Source organism: Hyperolius riggenbachi, chromosome 9, assembly GCF_040937935.1.
Source record: "Hyperolius riggenbachi isolate aHypRig1 chromosome 9, aHypRig1.pri, whole genome shotgun sequence".
NCBI lineage: Eukaryota > Metazoa > Chordata > Amphibia > Anura > Hyperoliidae > Hyperolius > Hyperolius riggenbachi.
The window spans coordinates 173,326,510-173,349,914 of record NC_090654.1 but is presented as its reverse complement, the minus strand read 5'-3'; the positions used below and the strand labels follow the sequence as shown (position 1 = coordinate 173,349,914).

At 45.4% G+C, this 23,405-nt stretch overlaps 1 protein-coding gene across 1 annotated transcript in view; it reads right to left on the bottom strand.

Moving 5' to 3' along the window:
* Positions 1-23,405, bottom strand: part of CCDC66 (coiled-coil domain containing 66) — a 96,244-nt gene that overhangs the window by 58,990 nt on the left and 13,849 nt on the right. The window contains exons 5-7 of the mRNA XM_068253698.1: positions 18,760-18,921; positions 16,530-16,674; positions 7,978-8,124 (exon numbers count right to left, since the gene is read on the bottom strand). Of these exons, the coding sequence (XP_068109799.1) occupies positions 7,978-8,124; positions 16,530-16,674; positions 18,760-18,921 (454 nt within the window). The remainder of the gene's footprint in view (positions 1-7,977; positions 8,125-16,529; positions 16,675-18,759; positions 18,922-23,405) is intronic.

The following is a 23,405-nucleotide window of genomic DNA, read 5'->3' as shown; positions in this document are numbered from 1 at the left end:
ACATGTAAGCTACTATGCTCTACAAACAGCTAGGCATAGTACAGTGGCTATAAAACATAATTTTTCGCCATAGTGCCCCTTTAAAATGAAAGTAACACAGTGTGCTTTAACTGCGGGCTGTCAGCTTTAATTTGAGGGCATTTACATCCAAATCAGGTGAACGGTGTAGGATTTACAACAGTTTGCATATGTGCCTCCCTTTTGCTAAGGGACCAAAAGTAATGGGACACAATAAAAATCATAAATAAAAAACTTTCACCTTTTTGGTTGCAAACCCTTTGCAGTCAATTACAACCTGAAGTCTGGAACGCATAGACATCACCAGACGCTTGGTTTCATCCCTGGTGATGCTCTGCCAGGTCCCTACTGCATCTGTCTTCAGTTCCTGCTTGTTCTTGGGGCATTTTCCCTTCAGTTTGGGCTTCAGCAAGTGAAATGCATGCTCAACCGGATTCAGGTCAGGTGATTGACTAGGCCATTGCATAACATTCCATTTTTTTCCCCTTTCAAAAAAACTCTTTGGTTGCTTTTACAGTATGCTTTGGGTCATGGTCCATCTGCACTGTGAAGCGCCGTCCAATGAGTTCTGAAGCATTTGGCTGAATATGAGCAGATAACATTGCCCAAAACACTTCTGAATTCATCGTGCCGTTTTTGTCAGCATTCACATCAATAAATACAAGAGAACCAGTTGCATTGGCAGCCATAAATGCCCACGCCATGACACTACCACCACCATGCTACACTGATTAGGTGGTATGCTTAGGATCATGAGCATTTCCTTTCCTTCTCCATACTCTTCCCATCACTCTGGTGCAAGTTGATCTTGGCATCAACTGTCCATCGGATGTCAGAATTGCGAAGGCTTTTTAGATGTCGTTTGGCAAACTAATCTGGCTTTCCTGTTTTTGAGGCCCACCAATTGTTTACATCTTGTGGTGAACCCTCTGTTTTTAACTCTGGTGAAGTCTTCTCTTGACTGATGACTTTGCCAAAAGCAGCAGGATGAATTCAGAATGATCTGCTCATTTTCAGCCAAATGCTTCAGAACTCATTGGACGGTGCTTCACAGTGCAGATGGACTAACCCAAAGCATACTGCAAAAGCGACCAAAGAGTTTTTGATGGGAAAGAAAGGGAATGTTATGCAATGGCCAAGCCACTGAGGGAAAAATGCTCTAAGAACAAGCAGGAACTGAAGACAGTTGCGATAGAGACCTGGCAGAGCATCACCAGGGATGAAACCCAGCATCTGGTGATGTCTATGCGTTCTATACTTCAGGCTGTAATTAACTGCAAAGGATTTGCAACCAAGTATTAAAAAGTGAAAGTTTTATTTATGATTTTTATTCTGTCCCATTACTTTTGGTCCCTTAACAAGTGAACAGCACATATGCAAACTCTCGTAATTCCTACACAGTTTACCTGATTTGGATGTAAATGCCCTCAAATTAAAGCTGACAGTCTGCAGTTAAAGCACATCGTGTTAGTTTCATTTCAAATCCATTGAGGTTGTGTATAGAGCCAAAAATGTTAGAATTGTGTTGATGTCCCAATATTTATGGACCTGACTGTATAGTGATGCAGTAAATGATGGATACCTATGTGATATAGATCCTCCCATCTTGCCACAGGGCCACTAGAGATCTTATATCAGATTTCATCAGATGTGCCTCTATGGGACCAATGCCTCACAATTAGCCATGCACAGTGCTTCACAGCACCCGGCAGGTGCTCCAGAGCAGCCGATAGCCATTGGATTCACTACCTGCACGACCAGATTTACCATAAGGCCCTGTAGGTACGCACCTACAGGCGCCTGATGATGGAAAGGCAGCTCACTCCCCTCCCTGAGCGCCTCCCTCCCTTCTTCCCTATGCAGAGTCCTGATGAGAGAGTAAATTAGTGGTACTCACTCTGCTCTTGGCATGCTACTGACGAGTCAGAGGCACCTCTTGCTACCCAATAATGGGGTTCCTCTAGCTACCTAATATTGGGGCACCTCTAGCTACTTAAAGGGAACCTGAAGCGAGAGGGATATGGAGGCTGCCATATTTATTTCCTTTTAAACGATACCAGTTGCCTGGCTATCCTGCTGATTATCTGTCTAGAATACTTTTAGCCACAGACCCTGAACAAGCATGCAGCAGATCAGAGGTTTCTGACATTATTGTCAGATCTTACAAGATTAACTAAACGCTTGTTTCTAGTACGATTCACACTACTACTGCAGCCAAATAGATCTGCAGGGCTGCCAGGCAACAAGTATTGTTTAAAAGGAAATAAATATGGCAGCCTCCATATACCTCTCACTTTTGGTGTCCTTTAATATTGAGGGTACTTATGGCCATCTAATACTTAAGAGCGCCTGTAGCTACCTATGACGGGCAAGGGAAGTCAGGGAGAAGTGACAGCTGAGACAGCCAGCAGTGCATACTTGCAGTGCAGTTCGGTGAGGGTTTGTAGGTTCAGGGAGAGTGGAGTCAAAGGTGCTAGGATATCTATGCCTATAGGCTCCTGTGAGGTAAATCCGGGCCTGGCTGCCTGTGTTACTCAGCCTTATGCTATCTAGGTGGAGAGAACACAGCATAAGTAATCAGAAGGGATAGCATGGGTGTGAAAAGATGAAAGTCAGCAGGCAGGACAGAGAGACCTGCAGAATTTTTTCATATGGATAATTCAAGAGGGAGGCGTGATCTAGCCACAAGAGTTTCATGTGGCTAGATAACACAAAAGGAAACCATTTTGGGGCCTTGACTCATTTTTCCTGAACTGGATTGGAGGTCTATATTCCTCTCCCTCAGCTTCAGTACAGTTCTGGGGTCATAGCTCGTCATCCTTCCCAATAAAACGAGGGACCTGCCAAGGCTGCCCGCTTTCTCCCTTGCTTTTTAATTTTAGCCCTGGAACCTTTTGCGTGTTTTCTTTGCGATAATGTTAATATCTGTGGGGTAGAAAAGGCAGGTATTTCCCACAAACTTCTAAGGTTTGCAGACAAAACCTTGCTTTTTTTAACACATCCCCATATTTTCTATCCCAAACGCCTTGCAAGCTTTCGAACTATTCGCTCGTGTCTCTGACCTGAGCATCAATACAAAGCAAAGTCTAAAGCCCTAGGCATATCCTTAACCCCACAACTCGCTATAGAGCTTGAGGAGTACTGTCCTTTTAAATGGGTTCAGTCCTTACCATAGCTAGACATTACCTTAACGCCTAATTATGCCTCCCTTTTTAGCGGCTAATTATTCTCAGTTATTAAAATCTTTCATCACTCACTGATTCTTGGTCCTCGATCCCCCTTTCCTGGCTAGGCAGAATTAACTCAATCAAGATGCCCTTTTTACCCAAGCTCCTCTACAATTTTCGCACTCTTTATTTGGGGCTGTAAACACCCTAGAGTTAATAAATCTACTCTTTTCATTCAAATTAGATGGAGGTCTTGGGGTCCCACAAATTTGCTCATATTATCGAGCGGCAACCATTACCCAGCTCACTAGACCATTTCAAACTCGGGACACCCCACTATGGGTTTTTCTTGAGATTCCTGACAGTGCGCCCCAACTCCCAGGCACTCTCCTTTGGTTACCTCAAAAATTGAGATCCCCCCTCCCTCAGCCCCCCCATGCAGCATAGCCTTCAGGTCTGGGGCGTGGGCCTATATGCAATTAACTTTTTCTCCTAAGTTTTCTCCTAGGTGATAATGTTGCATTTTCTCTTTGCAATTAAAAAAAATACCTAAAGTAGTAGAAAAAGTAATATCAAAATGATTTTATGTATTTTCTTGCTTGTTGGGGTTTTAAAAGTCACTTTATTTATAATGTGTTAAAATATCAACTTGGAGAAAACTAAGGTGAAAAAGTGAATTGCATATGGGCCTTGGTCCGATATTCAGCCGGTTTCTTGTCCTCCCACCTCCCATTACTGCCAATCACCAACCAGTAATGGCAAGCTTTTCTACATAAAAGTGGAGTCATTGACCTCGTCCCAAAATAAATTAGCCTCCTTTGTCTTCTCAGCAGCCACTATGTCCATTGCCGGCAATTGGAAGAAACCCTCTGTTAACCACCCTGGCGTTCTGATTAAAACCGCCAGGGTGGCTGCGGGAGGGTTTTTTTTAAATAAAAAAAAAACTATTTCATGCAGCCAACTGAAAGTTGGCTGCATGAAAGCCCACTAGAGGGCGCTCCGGAGGCGATCTTCCGATCGCCTCCGGCGCCCAGAATAAACAAGGAAGGCCGCAATGAGCGGCCTTCCTTGTTTTGCTTATATCGTCGCCATAGCGACGAGCGGAGTGACGTCATCGACGTCAGCCGACGTCCTGACGTCAGCCGCCTCCGATCCAGCCCTTAGCGCTGGCCGGAACTTTTTGTTCCGGCTGCGCAGGGCTCAGGCGGCTAGGGGGGCCCTCTTTCGCCGCTGCTCGCGGCGAATCGCCGCAGAGCGGCGGCGATCAGGCAGCACACGTGGCTGGCAAAGTGCCGGCTGCGTGTGCTGCACTTTATTTGATAAAAATCGGCCCAGCAGGGCCTGAGCGGCAGCCTCCGGCGGTGATGGACGAGCTGAGCTCGTCCAGACCGCTCAGGAGGTTAATATTAGCGAAGTAAAGTCTAGACCAAGGGCGTAGGGCCCGTGGTCGCAGCGGTCGCCTTGGCGACCGGGCCCGGCTCCTGAGGAGGCGGGGGAGGGGCCCGGGGGGCCCATCTCCGTTTGGAGGGCCATGCGCCCGTTCGCGCTGGTAGGAGGGAGCCGCAGCCGCGGGGAGGGCAGCCCGACCTCTTCCTCCCTTCCTCTCCCCGGGGCCCCCCCTCAGATGCAGAGTAAGCGGCTAACGGAAGCGCTATAGGCAGAACTCACCTCCCTGCGTTCCACTCGCCGCTGATCTCCTCTCTGGCTGGCTCTGCATAGATGTTGTTACACACGCAGCTTCCGGCTAAACAGGAAGCTGCGTGTGTAAGCATCTATGCAGAGCCAGCCAGAGAGGAGATCAGCGGCGATTGGAACCAGGGACGGAGGTGAGTTCTGCCTATAGCGCTTCCGTTAGCCGCTTACTCTGCATCTGAGGGGGGGCCCCGGGGAGAGGTCGGGCTGCCCTCCCCGCGGCTGCGGCCCCCCCCTCCATTATGGGGACGGGCAGCTACCTAATCTATCCTGGGGGGCAGCTACCTAATCTATCCTGGGGGGCACCTACCTAATCTAAACTATACTGGGGGGCAGCTACCTAATCTATCCTGGGGGCAGCTACCTAATCTATCCTGGGGGGCACCTACCTAATCTAACCTAATCCTGGGGGGCACCTACCTAATCTATCCTGGGGGCAGCTACCTAATCTATCCTGGGGGGCACCTACCTAATCTAACCTAATCCTGGGGGGCAGCTACCTAATCTAACCTATACTGGGGGGCACCTACCTAATCTATCCTGGGGGGCAGCTACCTAATCTATTCTGGGGGGCAGCTACCTAATCTAACCTATACTGGGAGGCACCTACCTAATCTATCCTGGGGGCAGCTACCTAATCTATCCTGGGGGGCAGCTACCTAATCTAACCTAATCCTGGGGGGCAGCTACCTAATCTAACCTATACTGGGGGGCACCTACCTAATCTATCCTGGGGGGCACCTACCTAATCTAACCTAATCCTGGGGGGGCAGCTACCTAATCTAACCTATACTGGGGGGCACCTACCTAATCTATCCTGGGGGGCAGCTACCTAATCTAACCTATACTGGGAGGCACCTACCTAATCTATCCTGGGGGCAGCTACCTAATCTATCCTGGGGGGCAGCTACCTAATCTAACCTAATCCTGGGGGGCAGCTACCTAATCTATCCTGGGGGGCAGCTACCTAATCTAACCTAATCCTGGGGGGCAGCTACCTAATCTATCCTGGGGGGCACCTACCTATTCTAACCTAATCCTGGGGGGCAGCTATGTAATCTATCCTGGGGGGCAGCTACCTAATCTATCCTGGGGGGCAGCTACCTAATCTATCCTGGGGGGAAGCTACCTAATCTATCCTGGGGGGAAGCTACCTAATCTATCCTGGGGGGCAGCTACCTCATCTAACCTATACTGGGGGGCACCTACCTAATCTATCCTGGGGGCAGCTACCTAATCTATCCTGGGGGGCAGCTACCTAATCTAACCTATACTGGGGGGCAGCTACCTAATCTAACCTATACTAGGGGGCACCGACCTAATCTAATTTATACTGGGGGCACCTACCTATCTAACCTATACTGGGGGCACTTACTTATCTAACCTGTATTGGGGGCACCTAGCTAGCCTATACAGGTGGCAACTAAACTGGCTACCTATATTGGAGGCACCTACCTAACTAACCTATACTGGGGGCACCTACCTATCTAACCTACGCTGGGGGCAACTATTCTGGCTACCTATATTAGAGGCACCCACCTAGCTAACCTGTACTGGGGGCACCTATCTATCTAACTTATACCGGCGGCGCCTGCCTATCTCACCTATACCGGGGGCAACTATACTGGCTTACCTATGCCTGACTACCTATACTGGGGGTACCTATTGCTGGCTATAGGGATTTTGATATGTGTGTGCATCCGTCGGGTGTTGTCGGGGGAGGGGGGGCTGTTGTTGCCGGGGGGGGGGGGGGGGGCCCACATCCAGATTCCGCATCGGGGCCCAGAGGTTTGTAGCTACGCCACTGGTCTAGACTCAACTCCTTCACGGTGAACAAAAAATTAACTAGCAGACACCCATAAAGGACACCCATAAAAAAATTTGAGAGGATATGGGATCCCTGGGTCCAATTTGAACACTCATCAATGGAAGGTTCTCTAATAGCGATGCTATAAGACGGGTTTACCCTCTCTTCTCTTCTCCTTGTTCCTTCTTTTCTCTCTCTTCTTCCCTTTCTTCTCTCCCTCTTTTCATCCTACCTGCTGAGCCAGCATTTGCGACCTCTTCTTTTGGTGGCTCGTCTATCGCTCGACGACGAGCTCCAGGGGTCTCAGTTAGTCCTGGTTTAATACCAGGTTCTCTCCCCCCATCGATTCATAGCATGCCCAGAAAGTTGGGTATAGTCCTCTGGGGCACATCTCACATCACCTTAAGCGATCTCCATTTCATTGGTTGTCATTGTTTTATTGTCTATGTCGCTATTGCATTGTTATTTCACGTTCAATCTAGTTTTATGTGATGTACCATTGTATTTCCCTCAAAACTTAAACTTAAAAATTTCAATAAACATTTTGAAACAGAACATAACAATAAAAAAAGGAAACCATTTCAGGATAGGGAATAGCAGGTATGATTATTAAACTTCTCTATTTCAGGATATAACCGTGACTTCATATGCACTGATCCACTAAAGGTGCGTACACACCTTAATTTATGTCACCTGTTGGGGATCAGGACCAGAGTTCCTTTGGCCACATTGCTGGCTGGCCTGTACAGACGTGCATCAGCTGACATGTTCTGTAGCTATGTGCGGTGGGGGGAACAGAGTGGCAGATGCACATCATCACACAGCAGGCGGGGAAGCAGTGCAGACTATGGAATTGGCCGTAGCAGGGCTAAGAAGGTCCTCCAGGCAGACCGCCCATGGGTTGGGGGCGCTGTACACACTCTTGACTATCGGCTGAGGCGGTTGTTACCGGCTGCCTTAGGCGTGTGTACAGGCCTTAGTGTCCCTTTAAATCAACGACATGCTTATGCTAATTAACACAGTGATCAGACAGCCAACCTTTGAGCAGTGGAGAAGGCCTGGGTGCACAAAGGTTACCAAATAAAGAGAAAGCTCTGGGCAATCAAGTCACACATTCTGTGTATTTGTATGTTTACTTTACATTCCTTTTAATGGAAAGCACCATTTATGGAGAAGCAGCTCTACAAAAATTCTGTATCTGTACTTAATGAAAAAAAGGACAACAGTGTTATAAAGGCCGAGACAATTCACTCTTATCCCTCTCAAACATATAATAATAACAATAAAGGTTACCTGTCTGTACTGCTGTGTCTCTCCTAGGAGAGATTAATGCTTTAATACTTGGTTGGAAAACACTGTTAGCTGCACTCTGAGAACCCTCTGATTGTACATCAGTGGTGGGATTAGCAGTCCGGCTGAGATCGGAGTGGATAAACTCACCTGAAGAAAAATCAGATGTGTACATATACTGTATTATACCAGGTATTGCCTAATTCTGGCCAAAGACTACCAAGCAGGACTAACAGTTCTAACCTATATTAACGTCATGTATGAAAGGAAATGGCAAAGCAGTTGGTTTTTCAGAGTTTATAATATATCATATTTATTTATTGTGTATTGTTACTTATTTTATATTAATTTACTTGGTTGCTTAACATTAGAGCATGTTGGCGTGACATCAGTGGTGCAACTAGTAGTCCAGCCGACATCTTAATGGACAAACTTAAAGTTTAGATGCATATGTTATGTCAACACAGGCTTTACTGCTAATCTATTTCAGATTTTATGGAAATTCACATGCACCTCTACTTGGTAAAGTTTGTGCACAAAGGATTTACTCTTTTGTTCCATTATAAAAGTCTCTAATATACAGGAGCAAAGTCTCCAGACTTGGCAATTTACAGCTTGGCCCTACTCTTTTCTATGTAGCGACCTTATCTGCAGTAGAATGAAGCCTGCTGGCACAGTGGAAGTTGCTAATTAAGTGGCTGTTACTACTGCTGATGTAATGGCAGCTGCTAATCAGCTGCTGCTGCAGAGTACCTGCTCCTGGCACAGTGGCGGCTTCTAATCGGCTGCTGCAGCCACAGTGGTGACTTCTAGCTGTGCAGAGAGGTGCTTCTCTTTACACTTCAGGAAAATGCCTACCAAAGGAAGCCACACCCTCTTTATAATATAGTGTGGCCTTCACTACACATCCAGTCTGTAGTTGGCCTCCCACTCCGCTCTTCCTCCTCCTGGATTGGGACTCCTGTGCCCATTTTCCGTAGTGCTATAGCAGTTACTGCAGGACTACTAAAAATGGTCTCCAGAGTCTGCATTTAGATATTTTTTTTAGTGTATAGTCAGTAAATACTGAAAAATATGTCCACTAATGAAGACATTTTTTGTATTCTTATTGTACTTCTAATAGGACCACAGAGAGCGTATGAGGAGGCAGAGCGACACACAAATGTGTTGCGGAACACGAGTTGGGAATCCCCACTTTAGCATAAAGCTAAATATATCGAAGCGTAATCACCTATAAAAGGTATACAAGATGATGTCTTGAGACTGTATCATGGCAGTCACAGCCCAAATGTTGATATTTATTGTGTGCTAATGTACCAATAGTAGTGTAAAACCACAATACATTTTGCAGTTACATTAAGGAAACATGGAACCATCCTGCCTTGCGTCAACAGTTCAAGCAGGTGGTGTTATGGTGTGGGGGACATTTTCTAATGTCTACTTCCAGCAGGATAATGTATCATATGTCACATCAGCATTTCAGATAATGCACACAGCTCACATCATCTGAAATTGATTTCTTGAATAAAAGTGGTCAACCTATGTTAATGTAGGTAGGCAGCCCAAGTAATCAGACAACCATTTAGACGGGAAACCTCAAGTAGCAGTAAGGGTTACTATCAAAATCAATCAACGAGTTATGAAAATCCCCCTTCAGAAATGGTGAATACGGAGTGAAGGCTAGTTTCACACAGAGTCATTGGGTACCCTGTAAAAACAGGATCTCAACGCAATAGAGGGGAAAAGTCTTGGCTCCCTGCACTCCACTTAACAGTAAGCGCGTCTTGTAATCACGCTCCTGCATTACTTAATACGCAGGTTTTTCCGCTAACTGTTTTACTAAAAATCTGAACACATACGGGTTCTCAGGCCGCCTTAATATGCAAGGTATCAAAATTTATTATAAATAAGTCAAAGACATACAGTAACTCGAATGATCACAAAGGGAACAAAGCACACATGATTCATAACTAAAATTGCGTAAGCAAAGCTACATTCTGGCCATCAATCAGCCACCATGATAGATGTATCAGCTTGATAATGCATGGAGGAATTACCCATTCACACATCCCAAGCATGCCGCGCTTCCACACTGGTGCCATGCAGTATTGGTTGAATATGGTGGGGGCCCCCCTCCTCATGAGGACAATAGTTCAAATTCCTGTTATAATCCACCTCAGCCGATTAGTAAGTAGACATAGGGGCTAACAGAAGTAATTCTCCCGAAGATAATACAGTTCGTATGTTTGTCAGTGTGGAATAAAGGATGGGTCTCACCACATGATGTCTCCTGCTCTCCTGGAGCTCGTGTTCTTATTCCATGTACCACTGTGGGGTCACCTGATGGAAAGAAGGCCGCGTCTCGGCCTGTACTCCCCAGCGATTTAAGTGCCCGGTCCTGGCAGCCTAGTTAGCTGCTTCATCCGTAAGGCATGCGAACGTGACGGGACGCCACTCCATGTGTTCACCAACGCGGAAGCACAGCCGAGGGATCAGGCTGCGTGGCTCCGCCCACCACGCAGCCTGATCCCTCGGCTGTGCTTCCGCGTTGGTGAACACATGGAGTGGCGTCCCGTCACGTTCGCATGCCTTACGGATGAAGCAGCTAACTAGACTGCCAGGACCGGGCACTTAAATCGCTGGGGAGTACAGGCCGAGACGCGGCCATCTTTCCATCAGGTGACCCCACAGTGGTACATGGAATAAGAACACGAGCTCCAGGAGAGCAGGAGACATCATGTGGTGAGACCCATCCTTTATTCCTCACTGACAAACATACGAACTGTATTATCTTCGGGAGAATTACTTCTGTTAGCCCCTATGTCTACTTACTAATCGGCTGAGGTGAATTATAACAGGAATTTGAACTATTGTCCTCATGAGGAGGGGGGCCCCCACCATATTCAACCAATACTGCATGGCACTAGTGTGGAAGCGCGGCATGCTTGGGATGTGTGAATGGGTAATTCCTCCATTCATTATCAAGCTGATACATCTATCATGGTGGCTGATTGATGGCCAGAATGTAGCTTTGCTTACGCAATTTTAGTTATGAATCATGTGTGCTTTGTTCCCTTTGTGATCATTCGAGTTACTGTATGTCTTTGACTTATTTATAATAAATTTTGATACCTTGCATATTAAGGCGGCCTGAGAACCCATATGTGTTCAGATTTTTAGTAAAACCATTGTATTGGGGTTGGCCCCGCCCATTATCCCCTATTTGGGTAAGATAGCCAAGTATTAAAGGGACTGCAGCCACAGGCAATTCTTTGCCTCCGTACCTACATTGTTTATTTTCCGCTAACTGGCCGGCCAATCCTATTCCCTCTTAGATATAGATAGATAAATAGATAGATACAGTGGGTTGCAAAAGTATTCGGCCCCCTTGAAGTTTTTCACATTTTGTCACATTACTGCCACAAACATGCATCAATTTTATTGGAATTCCATGTGAAAGATCAATACAAAGTGGTGTACATGTGAGAAGTGGATCGAAAATCATACATCATTCCAAACATTTTTTTACAAATAAATAACTTCAAAGTGGGGTGTGCATAATTATTCGGCCCCCTGAGTCAATACTTTGTAGAACCACCTTTTGCTGCAATTACAGCTGCCAGTCTTTTAGGGTATGTCTCTACCAGCTTTGCACATCTAGAGACTGAAATCCTTGCCCATTCTTCTTTGCAAAACAGCTCCAGCTCAGTCAGATTAGATGGACAGCGTTTGTGAACAGCAGTTTTCAGATCTTGCCACAGATTCTCGATTGGATTTAGATCTGGACTTTGACTGGGCCATTCTAACACATAGATAGGTTTTGTTTTAAACCATTCCATTGTTGCCCTGGCTTTATGTTTAGGGTCATTGTCCTGCTGGAAGGTGAACCTCCGCCCCAGTCTCAAGTCTTTTGCAGTCTCCAAGAGGTTTTCTTCCAAGTTTGCCCTGTATTTGGCTCCATCCATCTTCCCATCAACTCTGACCAGCTTCCCTGTCCCTGCAGAGATGCACACCCCGAGCATGATGCTGCCACCACCATATTTGACAGTGGGGATGGTGTGTTCAGAGTGATGTGCAGTGTTAATTTTCTGCCACACATAGCGTTTTGCATTTTGGCCAAAAAGTTTCATTTTGGTCTCATCTGACCAGAGCACCTTCTTCCACATGGTTGCTGCGTCCCCCACATGGTTTGTGGCAAACTGCAAACGGGACTTCTTATGCTTTCGGTTAACAATGCCTTTCTTCTTGCCACTCTTCCATAAAGGCCAACTTTGTACTGTGCATGACTAATAGTTGTCCTATGGACAGAGTCTCCCACCTGAGCTGTAGATCTCTGCAGCTCGTCCAGAGTCACCATGGGCCTCTTGACTGCATTTCTGATCAGCGCTCTCCTTGTTCGGCCTGTGAGTTTAGGTGGATGGCCTTGTCTTGGTAGGTTTACAGTTGTGCCATACTCCTTCCATTTCTGAATGATCTCTTGAACAGTGCTACTTGGGATGTTCAAGGCTTTGGAAACCTTTTTTGTAGCCTAAGCCTGCTTTACATTTCTTAATAACTTGATCCCTGACCTGTCTTGGACCTGTCTTGTGTGTTCTTTGGACTTCACGGTGTTGTTGCTACCAATATTCTCTTAGACAACCTCTGAGGCCCTCACAGAGCAGCTGTATTTGTACTGACATTAGATTGCACACAGGTGCACTCTATTTAGTCATTAGCACTCATCAGGCAATGTCTATAGGCAACTGACTGCACTCAGATCAAAGGGGGCCGAATAATTATGCACACACCACTTTGCAGTTATTTATTTGTAAAAAATGTTTGGAATCATGTATGATTTTCGTTCCACTTCTCATGTGTACACCACTTTGTGTTGGTCTTTCATGTGGAATTTCAATAAAAATTGATTCATGTTTGTGGCAGTAATATGACAAAATGTGGAAAACTTCAAGGGGGCCCACCCACTGTACATACAGTACAGACCAAAAGTTTAGACACACTTTCTCATTCAAAGAGTTTTCTTTATTTTCATGACTATGAACATTGTAGATTCACACTGAAGGCATCTAAACTATGAATTAACACATGTGGAAGTATAGTACATAACCAAAAAGTGTGAAACAACTGAAAATATGTCATATTCTAGGTTCTTCAAAGTAGCCACCTTTTGCTTTGATTACTGCTTTGCACACTCTTGGCATTCTCTTGATGAGCTTCAAGAGGTAGTCACCTGAAATGGACTTCCAACAGTCTTGAAGGAGTTGTTGGACTTGTTGGCCCTTTTGCCTTCACTCTGCGGTCCAGCTCACCCCAAACCATCTCCATTGGGTTCAGGTCTGGTGACTGTGGAGGCCAGGTCATCTGGCGCAGCACCCCATCACTCTCCTTCCTGGTCAAATAGCCCTTACACAGCCTAGAGGTGTGTTTGGGGTCATTGTCCTGTTGAAAAATAAATGATGGTCCAAATAAACGCAAACCGGATGGAATAGCATGCCGCTGCAAGATCCTGTGGTAGCCATGCTGGTTCAGTATGCCTTCAATTTTGAATAAATCCCCAACAGTGTCACCAGCAAACCACCCCCACACCATCACACCTCCTCCTCCATGCTTCAGCGTGGGAACCAGGCATGTAGAGACCATCCGTTCACCTTTTCTGCGTCACACAAAGACACGGTAGTTGGAACCAGAAATCTCAAATTTGGATTCATCAGACCAAAGCACAGACTTCCACTCGTCTAATGTCCATTCCTTGTGTTCTTTAGCCCAAACAAGTCTCTTCTGCTTGTTGCCTGTCCTTAGCAGTGGTTTCCTAGCAGATATTCTACCTTGAAAGCCTGATTCACACAGTCTCCTCTTAACAGTTGTTCTAGAGAGGTGTCTGCTGATAGAACTCTGTGTGGCATTGACCTGGTCTCTAATCTGAGCTGCTGTTAACCTGCGATTTCTGAGTCTGGTGACTCGGATGAACCTATCCTCCGCAGCGGTGGTGACTCTTGGTCTTCCTTTCCTGGGGCGGTCCGCATGTGAGCCAGTTTCTTTGTGGCGAGACTGCACTTGGGGACACTTTCAAAGTTTTCCCAATTTTTGCACTGTCTGACCTTCATTTCTTAAAGTAATGATGGCCACTCGTTTTTCTTTGCTTAGCTGCTTTTTTCTTGCCATAATACAATTTCTAACAGTCTATTCAGTAGGACTATCAGCTGTGTATCCACCTGACTTCTCCACAACACAACAGATGGTCCCAACCCCATTTATAAGGCAAGACATCCTACTTATTAAACCTGACGGGGCACACCTGTGAAGTGAAAACCATTTCAGGTGACTACCTCTTGAAACTCATCAAGAGAATGCCAAGAGTGTGCTTCTCAGTAATCAAAGCAAAAGGTGGCTACTTTGAAGAACCTAGAATATGACATATTTTCATATGTACACGTGTGTGTGTGTGTGTGTGTGTGTGTGTGTGTGTGTGTGTGTGTGTGTGTGTGTGTGTGTGTGTGTGTGTGTGTGTGTGTGTGTGTGTTTTATATATATATATATCTCCACAATCCATCAGCTCTTGACGAAGTGGCCACGTGTGTGTGGAGCATTCTTGTGCCTCCCTCTGCCCAGACTGATTGCTGCCATACTTCCTTCTATCTGTGAAACGTTGGGTCTGTATATTATGCATGCCACCATTTACCTACCTAGTTCTCATTTATATGCCTGGTTCACTCATTTTGTCTATTTTGCACCTTCCTCTGCATTTCAGAGGAAGGTGTACGTGCAGCAATGCTACAAGATACACTCTACACACCTTCAACACCTAATATGGGCCCATCAGTAGCAGCACTGCATGGACACAAGGGAAGCAACACAGGGCAGAACAGGAAATTCTTAAGCCTTATGCTGGGTACACACTATGAGATTTTCTGGTCGATTTACAGTCAGATCGATTATTTCCAACATGTTCGATTTTCTTTACGATCGTTTTCCGAGCATTTTCCGATCGATTTCCTATTAAAGTGCACGGAAATCGATCGAAAAATGCTCAGAAATCGATCGAAAAGCAAATCGGACATGTTGGAAATAATCGATCTGACAGTAAATCGACCAGAAAATCTCAGTGTGTAGCCAGCATTAGAGACCCTGCTTTTGCAGGACAATAGCTAGTACAGTTAAAATCCACATTAAAATGGCAAAAGCTTTTCCACTCAGATGTTGAGGTCATATGTTTTATCAGACCTCCATACCCCCAGCATTACCAAGTGTCAAGTGTATGTAGTTCTTAAGCAATTTGTCGGCAGCATTTTTTGTCAACCTGGCTGCCTGCATGCTTGAATAGCTGAGAAGTAGCAGAAAGTAAAAGAGACACGCTCATTTCAATGCAATGCACATGTGGAGGATCATTTTACAGCAGTCTTACAACAATGAAGGTTATCCTTTAAAAATTGTAAATGCAAAGGCTGTTTAAACTAAAGAGGGTGTGATACACAGCATAATTTTTTTACATTCAATCTCAGGGTTCCAATTAGCAAATTAATTCAAAGGTAGATTGTAGGAATCCTGCAATTAAGCTTCAAGATCGCTGTACCTCTGCCAAGCTACACAGAGCACAAGATAAGTGATGTTTCATAATTAATGAATGCATGAAGTAGATCTCTGTAGCAGCAATCTTTACACTGCTGATCCACTGTGAAGTGGGCCCTGGACTGCCAGGCAATGTCTTGTACCTTAGAAGACAGGATGGCCCACTCTAGTAATGGGGTTCTGTGGAGGGTTTAAAAAAAAGAAAAAAAGAAAAAAAAAGAAAAGAAAGAAAAGAAAATGACACTTACCTGGGGCTTCTATCGGCACCCTGCAGCTGTCATGTCCCGCGCCGTCCTCCTATGATTCTCTGTTCCCCACCGGTCCCGGTCTAATTATTCGTCTAACTAGACGAATACTATGCGCTCCCAACTCTGGGACCGTACTGCGCTGGCACAGTATGAGAAAACCTCGTACTGCTCCTGCGCAGTAAGCTCCCAGAGGCATGTGCGCAGCCGCAGTTGTATTAGAAGAATAATTAGACCAGGACCAGGATGCGGGGAACGGATGATCGTAGGACGATGGCGCGGGACATGACAGCTGCAGGGTGCCGATAGAAGCCCCAGGTAAGTGTCAGTTTTTTGTTTTTTTTTTAAAACCCACCACAGAACCCCTTTAAATACTGTGGGGGAGATGAATGGTGTTATTTCCTCAACCTGAAATGCCGTGCCCTAATGCTCTTTGCTGATAACTGAATTCAGATTGGCACTGTGAGTGGGGGTCATGTAAACCAATGCTACAGAGACAATACAGGCATTAGGCATTTTAAAACTGAACTTGTACTGTGGGGCAGATGCTAGAGGTCAGCTGTGTATAAATTGCATTTCAGGATTCACGGACTGCAGGATCACATAGTTTATGTAATAGCTAATATGACAAACCACAGGCATTTTTGCAAGGCAGCATATTACAGTAAGCAGTTGTCTGTCCAAGACAGAATGCATATCACACATATGACAATGAAATGTACGTGGAAACAGAGCAGGATAGATTACCTGCTGCATTTTTCTGCAGGTTAGATACATCATGTCCTTTCTGCAGTAAGTGGCGCATTCGCTGCTCCTGCTTTAACCGTTGGGCCTCTTCCTGGGCCCTCTGCATACTCTGGTACAGTTCTCTGGTCTTCAAGTGTACAACCTCCTGGTAGACAAAAAGGAAACCACTTTACTTTGCTCTTCAAAACAAATAAAATTATTAAGAATCTCCAAACACAGTGACAGTACTACAGTGTAATTATAGCAAAAGGAAATCGATTTAAGACGACAAAGTTTCCCACCACACAAGCAGTGCAGACACCTCTACAAACAATATGTATGTAACCACACATGTTTAGATGCACTGTAAAGGTGTGTACACACACGCAACACTCGATCCCTTTAGGGCCCGTTTCCACTAGAGCGAATCCGCATGCGTTGTCTGCATGCGGATTCGCATAACCAATACAAGTGGATGGCCCTGTTTCCACTTGTCAGTTTTTTGGTGCATTTTTCTGTGCAGGATTTTTCTGCACGGTAGAGCCTGCAGAATTCGCCTGCGTGTGGAATGCAGGCGATTCGCAGGCAATGTATTTAATAGGGGAAATCGAACATGCGTTTTTTGCCGCGATTTCGCGTGCAAATTCGCACCAAAAGTAATCTAAACTGAACCAGGCAGTGACATGGTTAAATTCGCATATACCCTACCTATGCGAAATCGCATGCGAAATCACAGCAAAACCCGCACGCGGAATCGCATCCGCATGCGATTTCGGCAGCGGTGGAATCCCGGCGATTCGCACTGCGCTAGTGGAAACGAGCCCTAAGTGACCGTTCAAACATGTACTGTTGCTATGGTGACAACGGCACAGAGCATCATGGAGTGGCTTCCAGAAAGCAGGGTAAGTAGCAGAACAATGCAATGGGCCCTTGCCATTGTTTAAAGATCCAGCGTGCCACATAGTCAAGCAAGATCAGTCTAGCATGTCCACGAGGCTTTACACTTTTTGCAGTGTAATGTTGTGGCTGAAGCTTTCCCTCAGTTGTCTGTTTGTTATTGCCAGAAAGGCTTGACAAAGTTTCAGGAAAGGCAATATCTGCTAATCTCTAAGATATTTCAGCTCCATATAGAATAGCAATGATAGTTGACAGAAACAGACGGACAATCTTTATAGTTTCAGATGGCTTTTTCTTCTACAAACATGTTGCTTGGCCAATTGTGAAAAACAAAAATGCTTATCTGTTGCCATTGGAATAAAGATAGAAATTGCACAAGTTACAATTGTGTCTGGGCCCTGTGCTCTGCCATGAACACTGCCTGCTTGCCCAGGCACATGAATTCAAAGAACAGCAGTACTGTGTGCAAGTAGTTACCTTATTTTGCCTATTATTTGCAATCCTTGCCCTCCGATCGCTGCCTGGTAACCTCATGGCACCGGATATGTGTAATTGTGATGTACCTAGTGTGATAAAAGTGATCAAGCAGTGGGGGTAGTGCTTAAAGTAGGGCTAGGAGCCATTTCCAAGGCCAGTCAGAGATCACAGGGCAGCAGCAATGCTGGTTGGATAGGAAAGGGGACTATATACATACACATTCTGCAGCCATACTTAGCACTGGGGGAGAAGACTACAGAGAACACTACAATAAGTCTACAACAGCCACTAAAAGGGGGCAATGCAGGGCTCTACAGAGGGCATCTGAAGGCACTATTATAAGTAGTACAAGTAGTATAAACACTAACAGGCGGCCCAGGTCTTAAGTTCACACAGGGGCCTTTCTGCCTTTACCTATGTCACGGTCTTGTACCTTCCACTAAAACCTTGTACCTTATGTACCTTTTAAACAATACTAGCTGTCTGGTAGTCCTACGGATTTCTGACTGCAGTAGTGTCTGACTCAAGCATGCAACTAATCAGATCAGACTTGGATCAGAGAACCAGATCTGCATGCTTGTTCAGGGTCTGTGGCTTGAAGTAGAGGATCAGTAGGACACCAAAGCAATTTACATTGTTTATAAGGAAATAAACATGTCAGCCTCCACATTCTTCTCACTTCAGGTGTGCTTTAATATTCTACTTACTGTACATTTTTCTTGTTTGGATAAGAAAGATCAAAATATTTTAAGGTATTCATAAAAAGAAAAAAAAAAACACATCAATGCTTTTGTTGAACATTTGTTTCCTATAGAAGAGCATTCTGAATGAATCCACTATAGTGTCAAACCTAAAGGCAAATGGCTGCCTGACATACCTCCTTCTGTTTCTGACGCAATATATCATCCTCATACTGCTTTTGCATCAGCTCCCGCTCTTTTGCCAGTCGCTGCTCCTCCTCCTGCTCTTCCCGTTGTCTCTGCTCATCCTCTAGCTGTTTCCTCCTGCGTTTTTCTTCAACCTGTGCGGCTATGGCTTTCTGGTGAGTATGAAGACAGACTGTAACATCTCCTTAAATGAGACGCACATAAACTTACTAAAACATTTTTTACTAGGCCACTGATAAAAGTGAAACACTGGACTGGCTGCTAAGAAACCACCTCATCTATGTTTCCGTTTCACCAATTCTACATCCCAGCAGTTAGGTTCGGTTATGATGAAGCAATATGGCTGTAAGCTCTGCAGGTCACAGTATGCACACAAGGCTGACTGCTTAAAGGCTGATACACATGATGCAGGTTTTGTGTTAGGTACGGTTTCTGTTTGAGAAAGGCAGGGCTGTGATCTTGGTACAAAAATAATCCAACTCCGCAGTTTATGAAACCACCCACTGACTCCAGCTCCAGGTACCAAAAATTGCTCAGACTCCTCCACTCCAACTCGAGAGCCCTTGCAGAGCTATGTATTGGACTCCTCAGTTAATGAAACCACTGACTTTAGACTCCAGTTACCCAAAAATTGCTTCGACTCCCCGACTCCCACTCCACAGCCCTGGAGAAAGGGATCAATTTTCCCACATCTCAAAAACATACAGATAAGTTAATTGGCTTCCCCCTAAATTTGGCCCTGGACTACATACATACATACATAACATGATACATACAGAAACATATGACTATGGTAGTGACTAGATTGTGTTCCCCTCTGAAGGACATTTAAGTGACAGGACAATATACTCTGTACAGCACTATATAAAAACACTAAATAATAATAATAATTTTGAGATTAGTATTGCACAAAATCGATCCCTCTCTTGAACTGAAGCAGATCGGGCAAGCTAGAAATTATCAATCAGTCTGATGCAAACGTTGCATCGGGTATATCCAGAATTACACATATTCCTCTTGCTTACAAAAGTGTTAACATTCAGAGGCGAGACTGGTAGGGCATTCCTCTAACCTGGTCTTTGTGAAAAGAGCAGAGAAGCAATTGGGGTCAGTCAACAGCGTAGGTGTTGTACTGGCGTCGTTGAGGTGGGTGCAGGGTGAGCCAAATGACGGCTCAACCTGCTGTCGCTAAACTCCCCAGCGGCGTTAAATACTATTAACCCCTTCGAGTTGTGGCAACTCAGAGGGAGATGTAATTCGGGGTAGGTCGATCACCGGATCTACAAATTGCACTTACGCACCCTGCACAGTATATCACTGCTGCCCAGCTTCGGCGATCGGACCTGAGCGCTGGGCACCAAAATTACCTGATTCACAGTCAACAGGACAGACAACACTTAAGGTGGCCATATATCAGGCGACTTGGCGGCTGATCGACCATCTGTCTTGATTTTTATAATCACAATTGGATGAAAATCGGTGCAGCCAAGTGCATGCCCGACTGACAATGAGACCAATTTCAGGTCAAATTTGGCTGCATTAATCATTCGGACAAGCTGCAAGTTGTAGGGCCGACTTGCTTGATCAGGTTCGTGGCGTTAGCGGCAATCTATATCGGGAGGAGTGACAAAACTCCCGACGCTGTACCCCCGGTGCCCAGTGCAATCAATACATTACCTCTCCGCAGCCACCGCTTGCTCTGGGCTCCCTCGGCTGTCCAAATAGGCAGCTTTGTGAAACAGTTACACATTTGATATTTCTAGACAAAATATTCTATTCCAATCAGGAGAAGAAAAATCTAATGTGTGTTCATAGCATTAGGGACTACATTTCTAATCTGTTTAGTATGTGCATCGTTACATTATTTTTAAGTCCATCTGTTGGCACATATCTAAATATTCCACTTGATAGCTCCCTAAGCAGGGCACATCTTTTGTGGGTCGAAGATGCTTATTTCAGATAAAAATCCTGTCTAAAAGCACTTGCAAGCTTCTGTGCATTTTTCAGCAATGCATATCAGTCTGTAACATTGGTGTGTTGCTGAACAAATGCGGGCAAGTGTGCTCAAGTCCCCCCAAAATATTGATCATATGGCCTGAATTAACAGGAAACTCTGGTGGAGGGGTAGCAGCTTGGCTCAGCATTGAACTGTTCAGCCAGCAAGAGAGTGGGCAGACAAAGCACTGAATGGACTGCAGTCTATAGGTATGGACGCCTACGGTGCAGGGGGTAGCAAGTGATGAAGCTCCTGACCAGGAAAAGTGATGACATTATGAGTGATTGACATTAAAAAAAAATCAAGGCCTTCCACACACACAAAATTACTTAGTGTCACAGACCACCTACACGGGGTTGGAAAATAGTTGTGCCTAGAGCTGGGATTTAAGTAAAAGAGATTGCAAAAAGGATGGGCAATTTACCCATTTGTAACCTACAAAAATGAAGGCAAATATCTAACCTAGAGGGTTTGAAGAGGACCCTCATATTAGAGTAAAATACACACATTCAAGTGGTTGTCTTCTAACATAATAACTTTCCAGGTCTATATCTTCTGAATCACTCACAGAGCCCCGTTTCTGCCAGTTTCTGGCACATAACCCCACCCCCTTGCAAAAAAAAAGGTCCTTAGCACTTTATCTCAAGTAGAGAAAGCACCAAGTGCCATTCCTGCAAGGGATGGGGCTACACGCCAACAGACACAAGGCTCAGGGAGGGATATAACAGAGAAACCCAGCAGGTTGTTATAACTTTCTATTAGAAGACGATCGATTGAGGCAGGGAACACACTTGTCTTTCAGTTTTCTGCACACTGTTTTCTGCGTACGTTTTGCACACAAAGTGTGTTTCTAAGCAAAAAAATGTGAGCTTTTTTTTACAGCAGCTAATGTAATTGATAGAGAAAACTGACAAAATCTGCAGAATCATGATGCAGAATGCCAGTTTTTTTTCTGCGTGCGAAAAAAGCATTGAGTGTGAACTAGCCCATTGATTAACATCAGTTCTCAGTTTTTCTGTGCAGAAAACGCGTACGAAAACAGTTAAGTGTGTCCCCTGCCTGAATGTGTAATTTGCACAGGTGCCATTTAAACTGTATCTCTGGTCACAGAACTAGAGTTTATTTTACAGAGTAGCTATGTACTCATAGCTACTCGGAACTGAAATTTAAATGAGACAACTGTGACCTTAAGAGAGGGAGGTTAACATACCCATGTGGCCATCTGATGCAATGCGTCCCACGTCACTCCCACACTTCCTCCTTCAACCCAGAAGGTGGAAGCATAGGAATGACGTGGTATGTGACGGTAGAAGCATCGGATCAAACACCCACATGGGTATCTTAACCTTCCTCTCCCATGGTCACATGTGTCATTTACATTTTATTCCGAGTAGCTACAAGTACATAGCTATTGGAAGAAATCGATACTACACAGAAGTGGAAGATTAAAGCTTTCAATGTGTCCAGCAAGAAATTCAATAGCCTTGTGGTTTCAATATGCTGTAGCTGGAAAACCACTATATTCAAATATGGCCCTGTGCAGCCCTGAGCCAGATGCTTGTGTAAATACTCTCTACATTTAACAAGTGAAAAGAACATTCTCTAGAGTCACTTAGTTCAGGCACATAACTTTCTAAACAGGCCGTCTAATTGCAGGGCAGTTTCTAGGCTAATTTTTTCCAGTTTCTAGGCTAAATTGCACCCAGGACGAGGGTGTAAAAATTCATTCCAATCACCAATCGCTTGCCTCCTCTGCATAGCCGCTGATACACGCTCTACTTCCGCATAAGCCCCAAGAAACAGGGCTGTCTAATTGCTCTCACTAAGCTGCCCATTTTGTAACAGCAGAATTGAAAAGACAAGCAAATAAGGAGGGAGAACAGAGTAATCTGAAGCACTAAAGATAATCTATGACGCTCCCAGACAGAAGCCTTCCTGACCTTTTCAGAGATTACAGTTTTAGGTCACAAATAAAAGGTATTTGTGGGGTGTCTTTCTCAGATAAGCTCTGCTTGCCTAGGAGGGAGTGAGGTTTGGGGTGAGAAAAAAAAAAATCTTTGGTTGGGAACTGATGTAAAGTCAGACTTGAACTACTCCCGGCCGTGGGAGAGCGTCCACGAGAGGCACACGGTGCATGCCCAGAAGCCCAGGACCCGGCAGGGGGTCAGCAATCAAATGGAGGGGACAGTGGCGGCCTGGCAGACAGAACTGCAGTGTGGAACCTGATAGACTTCTAGGGGCTGGAAGAAGCCCCAGGTAAGTAAAGCTGCATTTATGTTTTTTTACCTTGGATTTCCCTTAACTTTCCTTCCTCCCTGCTGGGCCGATTTGCATAATTTTTTTTTTTTTTTGCTACACGCAGCAAGCACTGTGCTAGCTGCATGTGCACACCGATCGCCGCCACTCCGCGCCGATTTGCCGCTACCCGCCGCGCCACTCCCCCAGACCCCTTGCGCAGCCTGGCCTATCGGCGCCAAGGGGTGGATCGGGACTCCCAATGACGTCATCACGACCGTCGCCATGGCGACGGGAAAATCCCTCCAGGAAATCCTGTTCTTTGAACGGGATTTCCTGAGCGCCGGAGGCGATCGGAGCGGGTGGGGGGATGGGGGATTAAATCATGGGGGTGGGGGGATTAAA